The sequence below is a fragment of the Lactuca sativa genome, chromosome 3, assembly GCF_002870075.4.
Source record: "Lactuca sativa cultivar Salinas chromosome 3, Lsat_Salinas_v11, whole genome shotgun sequence".
Lineage (NCBI taxonomy): Eukaryota > Viridiplantae > Streptophyta > Magnoliopsida > Asterales > Asteraceae > Lactuca > Lactuca sativa.
This window is the reverse complement of record NC_056625.2, coordinates 184,209,939-184,221,468: the sequence shown is the minus strand read 5'-3', so window position 1 is coordinate 184,221,468 and position 11,530 is coordinate 184,209,939. Positions and strand designations below refer to the sequence as shown.

The window sequence follows — 11,530 nt, the reverse complement described above, 5'->3', positions numbered from 1 at the left end:
ACTTGATATGGTTATTACTTAATATACATAAAAAGTATTAATACATCGGTAAATGTTATAACAAAATTAAGATGAATCTTATAAAGGGTATTGTAATAAAAAAAAATAAAAAATAAAAACCTTTAACTTTACACAAAGAAACATATTTTGAGTGAAAAAGGGGCAAAAAAAAATAAATTGTTGCTGCCCAGGATCGAACTGGAGACCTTCATTGTGTAAGACTGACGTGATAACCACTACACCACAGCAACAATTTGTCTGGCTGAGGCTATCAGCTAAATCATAATAATTCAATAGAGACAGATATTGTATGCTTCTGCTTTAAAATGTTATACTGTATAATAAATAAATTGTTGTGTATTAAAATGTTATACTGTATAATGAATAAATTGTTGTGTATTAAAATGTTATACTGTATAATGAATAAATTGTTGTGTATGACAAAAAAAACTGTTATGTACAAATCATTTCCCTTTAGCTAAGTTACTCTAGCTCAAATTTGAATTAAATATGACTAATCCAACATGATTTGTATTTAATGTTTTTTAGAAAATTCAAATCTAAATCCATAAAGATTGCGCCTTATGGATGTATTTGTGTTTTGTACCGACGATGATGACAATGAAGGTCACGTCAACAAAAAGTGCACTAAGAAAATATCTAAAGAAACATAAATATCTTCACGTTTGAATATTCTCATTCACTAGACTTCATTTATCATTATCCCTTCATAATTTATATATATCTGCCCACAAAAACCTTACATTTCATTTTAATATAAAAAAGAAAAGACATATGTCGGCTTTCCCAATATTCCGGCTGCCCGAGGTGTTGAATCCGGTCATAACCACTCATCAACGCCATGGATTCAATCGTCCAAAATTCCCTGTCTCAAGGTACCTTCAAACTAGTATTCATTAATATTATAGTGGATTATATTTTGTATTTATATTTGTACATATGTTCAATCCCTTATTTATCGGGATTTTATGTATTTATAATACCTTTGTGATATCAAATAGCACTTTGTACTAAATACTCATGTTAATAGGGACAACAAAATGTTATATTTTATCCCAAAAAATAGGACACAAGGACTTCCTAAGATCCCACCTATGTAAAAAAAAGGCAAATACCATATTTATCTCGTTTGGTCGTGGAAAATAATATTATAGATGTTTTCTGTAGCTAGCTTTTACGAAAGAAAAAAAAAACTCGAATTAAACAAAAGTTTCGTTTTGTTTAACTACTTCAAGTAGATTTTGGAAAATTTTAGTTTTTCAGTTTTTATATAATTTTATATATCTAAAAGCTAGCGGTTACTTTTGTTGAATATTTTTATACAAATAAAAGCTACAACTTCCGGTTGTCAACTACCGGCTACGTTTTCTAAACACGCCATATAAATCTTGTTTAGTCCATTTCACTAGAATACTTTATTTACAGGATTATGAGACATTTGGTTGTTATTTAAAGATTGATTTTGTAAAAAAAATAATAAAAAAATAAAACTATTTATATTGATGAGCAGATGTTGTATGCGAAATCCTGCTGAAACACGAAGAAATGGTGGGAATTATTACGAGTTGCTTGGCGTATCTGTAGACTCCAATTTTAAAGAAATAAAAGAATCCTATAGAAAATTACAAAAGAAATACCACCCTGATATTGCAGGCCAAGAGGTCCCCCACATCTTTCTCTCTTTCATATCTACTATACATAATATCCACATGTCAATTTCTATTTTTTTTTCAATTTTTAAAATTAAAAAGTCATATAATAATAGTTATATTTATATATGTAAAGTATTAAATGTAATGAATATGATAGTAAATAGCAATAAATAGCTTTCTTCCTTCTTTATTTCAAAATTTTACTTAAAAAAATACTTATTATTTACAATTTAACATTTTATCTAAATCAACCTGTCTGTCTCTTACCTAGTACATATTTATCAAAATTATTAATGTAATATAAAAAGAACCAATATTGTTGGAAAAGTAATACGACTTTTTGAAATAAATCAATTGTTGTAATCACTTAGATACACTTTCATTGATGACATGTTTAACTGATTTCAAAAATTTCAAAGTTTTTTAAAAGCATGCTAAATCGCTCGAAATTGTCACATCTAGTATTTATCAAAAAAAAAAAAAAAAAAACTAAATGCCATTTGGTTTGATGGACTCCGTGGGATTTGATTGGAATAAAATTCAATTTCATTCCATTCCCGTGTTCGGTTGCAAATGAGTATGGAATTGAATTGTGTTATCGTTGGAATTCACAAAATCCTTTGACCGATGGAAAACCAACATAATTCAACTCCCAACATTTTCCTTTGTGAAAATTACACAAATACCCTCTTAACCCAAGCATTTCACATATAATCTCCTCTCGGCTCACGAATTCCATTTCATTTACATCTAATTAAACGCATGACATAATTCAATTCCTTCATATTCAAAATCCTTCAAATTCTAATTCCTTTGACAGATACATAATAAAACTTTATGAAGTGGTCAAGTTTGGTAAATATCTATTGTTCAAACTACGACTCTCCTTCGAATAAGATTATTCATAATTTCATGTCATGTTTTCAGGGTCATGAACATACGCTTCTACTGAATGAAGCGTATAATGTGCTAATGAAAGACGATTTAAGAAAAGATTATGATGCTTCAATTGGCCATGTAAGGGTCGGGTTTGTTGGAGATTCATTAGACATGGGTTATAGCTCGTGGAATGGACCATTTCGCCCTCAAGCGCTCTTTGTCGATGAGAAAGCTTGCATAGGTCAAATTTTCCTCTATGAAATTATATCCTAAACTAGAATTGCAATAAAGATCTTAAAATACAACCGAACCTCATTAAGTTAAAACACATGGTAAAAGGTAAGGCTAAATGCAAGAAAATAGAAACAAACTTCCATTTGTTTGTTTATTATCGCATCCTACTTTCATTTCATTCTACGAAAACAATTTAATTCAATTATTTTTTTTATTAATACATTGTACTTTGAAAAATCTGCTAAATTATTGCATTACACTTTCATTTTTTTTTCTTATTATACCATTGTATTTTGGAAAAATCCACCTGATCATAGCAATGAAAATTGCTTTGTATCTGGATGATATTGTTATCATTAGGTAAAGTATTGAGAGTAGAATTTGTAATAGGAAGAAATTAAAGTACATTGTCGTTTCTTACATTTAACCCTAAATAGGGTGGGGCCTACAATTACAGTTATGACATTTGAAATGTTGAATTCTAACAGGGTGCAGAGAGTGTGTGCACAATGCCCATAATACATTCATAATGGATGAGATTATTGGATGTGCTCGAGTGAATGTTCAATTTGGAGATGACGATACTAGCATTGAGGTAACCAAAGAACTACTTGTAAATATAAAATGGCTAAATGCAAGAAATAGCAACACACTTTCATTTAAACTACGATAGATATCATACTATAATAATCTATCTTTCGAAATTTCACTTTCATTATTGTACTTTCAATCTTTATTCTTATTAAGCAATTGTACGTTGAAACTCTACCAACCACAACATTATACTTCCAAATATTTCCTTTTTAGAGTATTATTTTTTTGAAAAATCAAGTATTGTAATAGGAAGAAATGAAAGTAGGATGTTACAGTAAACAAACCAAAGGAAGGATGTTGCTATTTCTTGCAAATTATGTAGGATGCTAAAAGGGAAAGACTTAAGACACTTGGTTATAAAAACAGGTAGCAGTGGACTCATGCCCAATGAATTGCATCCATTGGGTGGAAAGAGAAGAGTTAGCTATACTTGAATACTTTAACATCCCACGACCTAAACAAGGCCACGGTGTATTTGGACAAGGATGGGAAAGACCTCAAAATGTCTTCATGGCAGCCAAGACTTTCCAAAAACAGCAACAATCTCAATCCCAACAAAAAAACGGTAATTATTATTATTTTTTTTTCCAAAAATGGTAAGAGTATTATTTTATAATATTTTTATTGATATTTCTTGTAAGTGTGATGCAAATTTTTTTTACAGTAAGATGCGATGTGGAACAAGAAACAGAAGCACAGGCACAAGCTCGAGAAAGTGCAAGCTTAAAATTGGAGATGGAGAAATTTTCGGGATTGTGGGAGTGGGTGAAAAAAATATCGGCTTTTTAGATGAAAAACTTAGGTTACTATTGTTAAAATGTAAATATATAATTATGTATGTATATATAAAGAAACTTTTTAAAATGTATACAACAGAAGTATGGTTTTATACAACACTTTGCTTCAAGAATCAAGAGTTAAATCTCCTTTGCCACCTATGCTGTTCCAAAATGAAACAAAACACAAGCACATGAAGTTGAATTATAACCAATATTTAACAAATCTTGGATTTTTTAAGGGGAAAATGTCAGTAAATATTCGAAAAAATTTCCACCTAGGTCCCTCAACAACTTTTTATTTTGTTCCATTGTTGAGAAATTAGTTAGTTTCTAACATGTTATGTATTGAAGTAATGATATGGCAAAAATTGCTGCTGACATGGCAACATATTCGAAACACAAGTTTCAGTTTTGTTACAATATCATCAAAATGTATACAAAATCTAATGTTTTAACAATTAATATAAAAAAGACACATAAATAAAGTTTATTTGGAATCTGCCATAAAGAAGGTGGATGATGACACAACATATGAGATAAAATGAACTTGTAACGAAAGTTTCTATTTACTCTGATGACTTGGAGTGATTATACAAATTAAAAAAATTATTCTACCTGAAAATTAAAACTTTGTTTATAGATTTTCTTTCAATATATAAATCAATGAAGACGACATTTTCCTGTTCCCACACAAACTGCACACTCCTCTGCATCACCAGCAATATGGCTTAAGCAATGTTTAATTCTGTCATCCACTACGTCCTGTTTACAACAAAAATGAAATATAAGAAGGGTAAAATGGTCATTTCACTCAGATTCAGACAGTTTATTTAGTAATAGTAAAATTAAAAAAAAAAAAAAAAATGAAGACATCGGTAATTTGGTACCAGAAGAAGTGAATGTAGTCCAAGAGGTGCAGTTATCAAATATGAGACATCTGGATAGTCTTTTGCAGCTTCAGCAGTTAAGGAAGGAATATCCTCAAAAAAATAAAAATTATTTATTTATATCAATAATTTATTTTGTCAAGAATAAAAAAAAATATAAAAGTAGGATGTTAAATTTGGTATACCTGATGCCAGTGTCGCCCTGGGAAGAGGAAGAATGGGCTTACTATCACACGATTTGCACCTTTTTCAACACAAGCATGAAAGGCATCTTGTATTGATGGTTTTGCTAGCTCCTATTTTTATATATCCAAATAAAACTTTTAGTAAAATTTTCGTTAGTTTCAATTAAAAACATTTATACCTTAGAAAAAAAAAAAACAAAAGAAGTACCATATGAGCAGGCTCAACAATTGGGTACCCGGTTTTCGCTATAAACATTGCCACAAATTCATCTGCAACCCATCAAATCACCACAAATACATCAATTTATAGGTTCCTTACACCTCCTCAAGTTTTCCATGATTTTTTTTCCAGATATTTTAAAACATCATTTACTTGATGAAAATGAAAACACATCACTTACTTAGCATAAGATTGGACTCCTTTCTACGTGACCCATGATCAACAATAATCACCCCATCTCTCTTTCCAATCCCATTGCTTCTAACACCACCATTTCCATTTCCCAAACAAGACCTTGTTTGTAAACTCAATCTAGGGTTTCCTTTCTTTCCAAATTTAGTTGATGTAGGGATTTTTTTATTCCCATAATTCAAGCACAAACTGATCATCAATCATAAACATACATTTCAAGTTCATGTTATGCGACAAATTTAGTCAATAACGTTAATTACAGCAAACAAAAATTGGACTTGAGAACATGATTCAAAGTGATGAATTTGAAGTTAATGTGAAGTAATAGAGAAATGAAATACCTTTTGATGTTTAAATTGGATGGTGTAGTGCAATTCAACTCAACTACCATTTCAATTATCTGAAACATTTTTAAAGAAGACTTTTTAATAAAAGCTAAGTGTGAATAATGGATGATCTTTTTTCATAAAATTATATAATTATATTATATAACACAATTGATTCAAGAGCAATTTGAAATTCAAATCAACATAAACTAGTTTCATTCTATCAAATCAAATGTCCTTTGTTTCTTGTAAAAAGGACTCCCACAATATGAAAGAACTATTTACTAAAAGCTTGGAAAATCATTCAACATTCTAATCAATGTTCAAGAATCAACATATCAAACTTCAATAATTCCAAGATTACATAGATACCATTCAAATCCATGTGAGATCCATCTTGTGAATAAAACAAATGCAACTCATTCCTCACTTCAATCCAACTACACCCTCCACTCTTCTTCAACCCTCTCTCCTTCATCAAATTCCTAGTTTTCATAACTTCACTCCATCTCCCACTTGAAGCATAAACATTCGATAACAACACATACCCACATGACTTCTTTTCCACCATTTCTTGAATCTGTAATCCCACTCTCTCTGCTATCTCATCTTCACCATATGTTTTACACCCACTCAACAAAGCACCCCATGCACTCACCTCTGCTTCACATGGCATTGACATGATCAAATCCTCCGCCTCTTTCACTCTCCCTGATCTAGACAACATATCCACCACACACGTGTAATGTCTCTCATTAGGTTTGATCATGTATAATTTCTCCATTGAGTTGAAGTAGTAAAGACCCTTGTTCACAAGTCCACAATGAGAACAAGCAAACAAGATTGATAACAAAACAAGCTCATTTGGCTTAATGGAACTCATCTTCTCCATTTCTTCAAACAATTCAAGACTCTCTTCTCCAAAACCGTTCTCTGCTAACCCTTGAATCATAGCAGTCCAAGAAACTTCATTCTTTTCATGCATTTTGTTGAAAACTCTCTTAGAGTTTTCGATATCTCCCGATTTTGCATACATGTCAACAAGAGCAGTGTTCACGAATACATCGTGTTGAAACCCGAGTTTCAAGGCCTTTCCATGGAGATTTTTTCCTTTGTGTAATGAGGTTAAGTTTGCACAAGCACATAAGACACTAGAAATGGTGGAGACATCGGGTGTTTGACCTAAAAGTAGCATATCATTGAAAACTTCTAAAACTTTATCATATTCTTCGTTTCCTAAGAATCCTGACACCATCGAATTCCATGATCCGATGTTTTTCATGGTTATTTGATCAAATAACTTTTTAGCTTCTTCTAGATTTCCATTTGAGGTATAGGCACTAATCATACTATTCCAACAAACAGCATTCTTGTTCTTGATATTGTCAAACACTAGACGCCCATCTTTAGTGTTTCCACATGAACCATATAAGTCAACTAATGAACTACTAACAAAAACATCGTTTGACATTCCTAGTTTCATGACATGGGCATGAATGTTTTTGCCTGAATGTAATGCCTTAAGGTTAGCTAAAGCATTAATAGCACTAGAAAGACAAGAGGAATTTGGGGCAATATCATTTTCAATCATTTGGCGAAAAAGTTTGATTGCTTCTTTTGCATAACCTTTTTGGGTGTATCTTGAGATCATAGCACTCCAAGAAACTTCATTTCTTTCAGGCATTTCATCAAACACCTTCCGAGCTTCTTCCAAATTTCCCATTTGAACATACATATCTAAGATTGCTGTCCAAGAAATCACATCTCTTTTCCCCATTCTTTCAAAGACTCCACGAGCCATTTCCATTTTTCCTAATCTTAAACTAAATGTTATTAAAGAATTACAAACAGACACATCATCTTCATATCCAAGTTTAATAGCTAAACTCAAAAGGGTCATTCCTAATGAAAAGTTCCCCATTTCAGTAGAAGCTCTTACAATGGAAACAAACGTAACATTATTAGGGTTTACCCCGGATCTTAACATTTCCAAGAAGAGTTCTATTGATTTTGAATGCATTCCATTTGACAACACCCCACTAATTGCAGCTGTCCAAGAAATTACATTCTGAAAAGGGTTTCTTTGAAATAACCACATGGACTCATCCACTCTACCATATTTTAAATACCCAGAAATTAAAGCAGTCCAAGAAACTTCATTTCTTTCAGGCATTTCATCAAACAGCTTGCGTGCTTCATCTATGTTCCCCCAATCGACATTGGCAGATATCAAACAATTGTGAACAATCATATCAAACCCTTCATAGTCTTTAAGTAATTGATCAACTTCAAATGATCTTCTGAAATCTAGATACATGATGAGTAATTTGACTGCTACATGTCTATGTGATGAAATGCCAATTTTGTACAAATGGCCATGGAGAACTTGGCCTTCTGTGATCAAACGTTGTTTTGAACAATGTCTTAAGATTGAAATGTTGGCTTCAATAAAGCCAACAAAGCTTTTTATTGGATTTCTTATAACAGATAGACTTTTGAAAATACTCCCCATTTTGAAGCACACAAGTTGAATGATGTTGTGTTGGTGCAAAATGTAACATACCCGGTATCCACTTTAGGTCAAAATCGGGTATGGATGCATCCAAAGTCTTTGGAAGGACATATTGGATGTGGGTTGAAGATAATCGAGTAAACTGCAAGAGACGTATCCACAGATTCATAAATTACATGTTCTACTTATTAACAAGCTCGATGGACATAGCGAAAAAGCATCGTAATGCATTATTAATCTTAATAACTATACGAACGAGTCACAAAACCCGACTAAGGTCCTCTAAAATCAAGATGTAGCATGTCCCATTTTCTTCCTAGTCGAGCAACAAACCCTAACTAACAAGATGTACATAAGAAATCGAAACCGTACCTGTTAAGAAGAACACTATGCGATTAGACCGAACTTCTTTACCAAGAATCTACACTTTCACCCTAAAAGAGTCGAAGGGGTGGGCAATTTTGGCACCACTGATAGAGTTCAAACACTGTTTTTCAACCGACCTTAAGTTGTGGGGAGTTGCGGTGGGGTTAGCAAAAACCGCACCGCAACTAAAATTAATTGCAAAAACCACATAAACCGCAATCGCAATAAAAACCGATGGTGAGGTTTTCTGTTTTTCAAAAACCGCAAATTTGCAGTGCGGTGCGGTTATTAGTTTCCAAAAACCGCAAAAAAAACCGCACCGCACCGCATATATTATATACAATTTTTTTTTATCAATTATTAGTTTGTTAAATATTAAAAATAAGACAAGTTTCATGAATTGAAGACATATACATTACTAGAAGACAAAAATGTTTGTTTTTTCTTATGTTTCACTTTGAAAAAATGATGAAATTAGACAATTTTAAGATATTTATTGTTAATTACTATTGATTTGACGTTTTTAAGATATTAGTTGTTTGTGGTTTAAGCTAAATAGTTAATTGTCTTATACCTTATGGTTTTTTTTTTATTACAAGTAATATGTTTGAACTCTTAAAACTATTTGAGCTCTAAATTGTGGTTAAAGACCACACAAAATAACTGCACCAAATCCATGCGGTTAATAACCGCAACACAAAAAAAACAAAACCGCACCGCAAAAATAACCGCCTAACCGCATCGCAAAAATAACTGCACCATGCGGTTTTGAAATTGGATTAACCGCATTTGCGGTTAGTAGTGAGGTTTTGGCTAATAACCGCACCGAACCGCACCACGCTCACCCCTAGTTATGGGGAGGGGACATAAGATTTTTTATTTAATTTTGGCATGTTTAGTTTGGTGACCGATAACAAGTTTGGTTAAAAATAGAAAAATAAATAAATACAAACACTAAACCACAACACTACAAAAGTAAGCAAAAACGAAAATGGATAAACAGAAATATAAACAAATTGAATTTATATAAATCAAAGATTCTTAAATAAAAATACATACTTGAATGTTGAAGTATATAACAGAAAATAAAAACTCCTAATTGTAGATTGAGACCTGCAATTGCAGTGTCCGAAGACATAAATTTCTTTGGTAGGGATCTTACCTAAGATCTTCTCTTGATTCTGACGAAATTTACTATGCTCTCTCTATTGTTTGTGGAATACGAAATTATATGAGGGATTTGTGTGTTTTTCTAAACCTGAAATCTAGTCTTTGGTGATGTATTTATAGATATACATTAACAGTTAATAACTGTTTTTCCCTCCAAAAACTGTTAACCAAAAATAACTGTCAAGATAATTAGAATGAATTTAACAGATTTTTTAATATAAAATAAAAGTCAAAATTGGAATTTATATATATATATATATATATATATATATATATATATATATATATATATATATATATATATATATATATATATATATATATAATGTGATTAGTCAAGGAGACCCCAAGGCCCAAGGCCAATCTTTTGACCATTAAATATATATAAGTCTTTTAAGACCAATTTGACTAGCCCAATCACCAAATCCAACCCAATCCTTTTAATCTAAGTCTTTGATCTAATTATTAAACAACTAGTAGGAGGCTTTTTAAGGGAGTGTAAGTTTCCTCTTTCTTCCAATGTGGGACAAGTCCCATAAAGAAAGTTTTCCATTAACAAAGTTACAACAATACCCTACATTTTCTATTCAAACTCCAAAAATACTCCACATTTGGATAGAAAATAAGAGAAATTTGATATTCAAATAAGTGAAGACATGCATCTAAATAGGTGTTGTAAAACTTGAGCCTTTCATAGTGAGTACTACTTGGATCTACTTTGTGGATAGTGAATTAGAGTCTTGAACTAACCACTTTTTATAGTAGAATAAAAAACAAGAAGTATCACACATATCATATCTAAGCATAGATCATTTCTTACTATTGTGTTCATTTTGGTCATGAACAGTCCTTTCTTCATAAGACTTTAGAGAGCTTAGCTATATCAGCTCCCAAAGATGCGACCTCACATCCATCTCACATAGGTAGTGCTAATCTGGAACAATCCGTACTATTCCACTATAAAAGCTATCAACATTATTAAGAATAAAGATTCATCCCTATATCATCAACGGAAAAACACAAAATAATTATCATAGGAGTGAGCATACCTTTGTGTTAGTGCCTCTTTGAGTCTTCCCCAACTAGTTGTCTTATTAAACCTACACCATGGGATCTCCAATGTTGCTAGGTTAGGTTTCCGCCAGGTGGTGACTCATTGTGTTGGCTTTAAGCCCATTCCCCTCGATGTGAAGATAACTTGCTCTCTACTAAGGCCTTTTGTCAAAGGATCAACTATATTTTCCTTTGACTTTATGTAACTAATGGAAATGATTCCATTCTTCAACAAGTCTCTTATTGTGACGTGTCTACGCCTAATGTGTCTTGACTTGCCATTGTATATCTTACTTTGTGCTCTAGTAAGAGCAACCATGTTAGCATAATGTAAACCAATAGCAGTAATAAGTTTAGGCCACAGAGCAATACCTTCTAGGAAGCTTTTAAGCCATTCATCTTCTTATGTAGCTTTGTCTAAAGCAACAAACTCTGCTTCCATTGTAGAACGAGTATTCAT

General features: G+C 31.9%; 3 protein-coding genes and 1 non-coding gene across 5 annotated transcripts; 1 reads left to right on the top strand and 3 right to left on the bottom strand.

The window, feature by feature from the left end:
• Nucleotides 1-178: 178 nt before the first annotated feature.
• On the bottom strand, nt 179-251 carry TRNAV-UAC (transfer RNA valine (anticodon UAC)). Its single transcript has one exon. It is a non-coding gene; the product is annotated as a tRNA-Val (tRNA).
• Nucleotides 252-738: 487 nt separating this feature from the next.
• LOC111914356 (chaperone protein dnaJ C76, chloroplastic) lies at nt 739-4,294 on the top strand. Its single transcript, XM_023910111.2, has 6 exons — nt 739-896; nt 1,532-1,682; nt 2,601-2,793; nt 3,275-3,381; nt 3,747-3,945; nt 4,045-4,294. Exons 1-6 carry the CDS (start codon nt 796-798, stop codon nt 4,167-4,169), a joined length of 876 nt encoding a protein of 291 aa, XP_023765879.1. The 5' UTR covers nt 739-795; the 3' UTR covers nt 4,170-4,294.
• Nucleotides 4,295-4,696: 402 nt separating this feature from the next.
• LOC111914357 (sirohydrochlorin ferrochelatase, chloroplastic) lies at nt 4,697-8,984 on the bottom strand. 2 transcript variants are annotated; one of them, XM_023910113.3, is made up of 8 exons: nt 8,854-8,984; nt 8,533-8,623; nt 5,985-6,043; nt 5,633-5,832; nt 5,440-5,501; nt 5,232-5,342; nt 5,047-5,139; nt 4,697-4,921 (listed from the first exon to the last, which is right to left on the bottom strand). In XM_023910113.3, exons 3-8 carry the CDS (start codon nt 6,032-6,034, stop codon nt 4,820-4,822), a joined length of 618 nt encoding a protein of 205 aa, XP_023765881.1. In that variant the 5' UTR covers nt 6,035-6,043; nt 8,533-8,623; nt 8,854-8,984; the 3' UTR covers nt 4,697-4,819. The 2 variants fall into 2 exon arrangements, with proteins under 2 accessions (XP_023765881.1, XP_023765880.1); XM_023910112.3 differs by lacking the exon at nt 8,533-8,623 and having other exon boundaries at nt 8,854-8,976.
• Nucleotides 6,163-8,526, bottom strand: LOC111914355 (pentatricopeptide repeat-containing protein At5g42450, mitochondrial). The gene has a single exon (XM_023910110.3). It carries the CDS (start codon nt 8,479-8,481, stop codon nt 6,286-6,288), a length of 2,196 nt encoding a protein of 731 aa, XP_023765878.1. The 5' UTR covers nt 8,482-8,526; the 3' UTR covers nt 6,163-6,285.
• Nucleotides 8,985-11,530: the final 2,546 nt, after the last annotated feature.

Excerpts from the sequence above, each read along its gene's own strand:
- LOC111914356 (XM_023910111.2), top strand. The coding sequence starts at position 796 with ATGTCGGCTTTCCCAATATTCCGGCTGCCCGAGGTGTTGAATCCGGTC. Across the intron at positions 897-1,531 it reads CCAAAATTCCCTGTCTCAAG|ATGTTGTATGCGAAATCCTG; the intron begins GTACCTTCAAAC and ends ATTGATGAGCAG. Across the intron at positions 3,946-4,044 it reads TCAATCCCAACAAAAAAACG|TAAGATGCGATGTGGAACAA; the intron begins GTAATTATTATT and ends TTTTTTTTACAG.
- LOC111914357 (XM_023910113.3), bottom strand. The coding sequence starts at position 6,034 with ATGGTAGTTGAGTTGAATTGCACTACACCATCCAATTTAAACATCAAA. Across the intron at positions 5,140-5,231 it reads CAGGGCGACACTGGCATCAG|GATATTCCTTCCTTAACTGC; the intron begins GTATACCAAATT and ends TATTTTTTTGAG. Across the intron at positions 4,922-5,046 it reads GACTACATTCACTTCTTCTG|GACGTAGTGGATGACAGAAT; the intron begins GTACCAAATTAC and ends TGTTGTAAACAG.
- LOC111914355 (XM_023910110.3), bottom strand. The coding sequence starts at position 8,481 with ATGGGGAGTATTTTCAAAAGTCTATCTGTTATAAGAAATCCAATAAAA.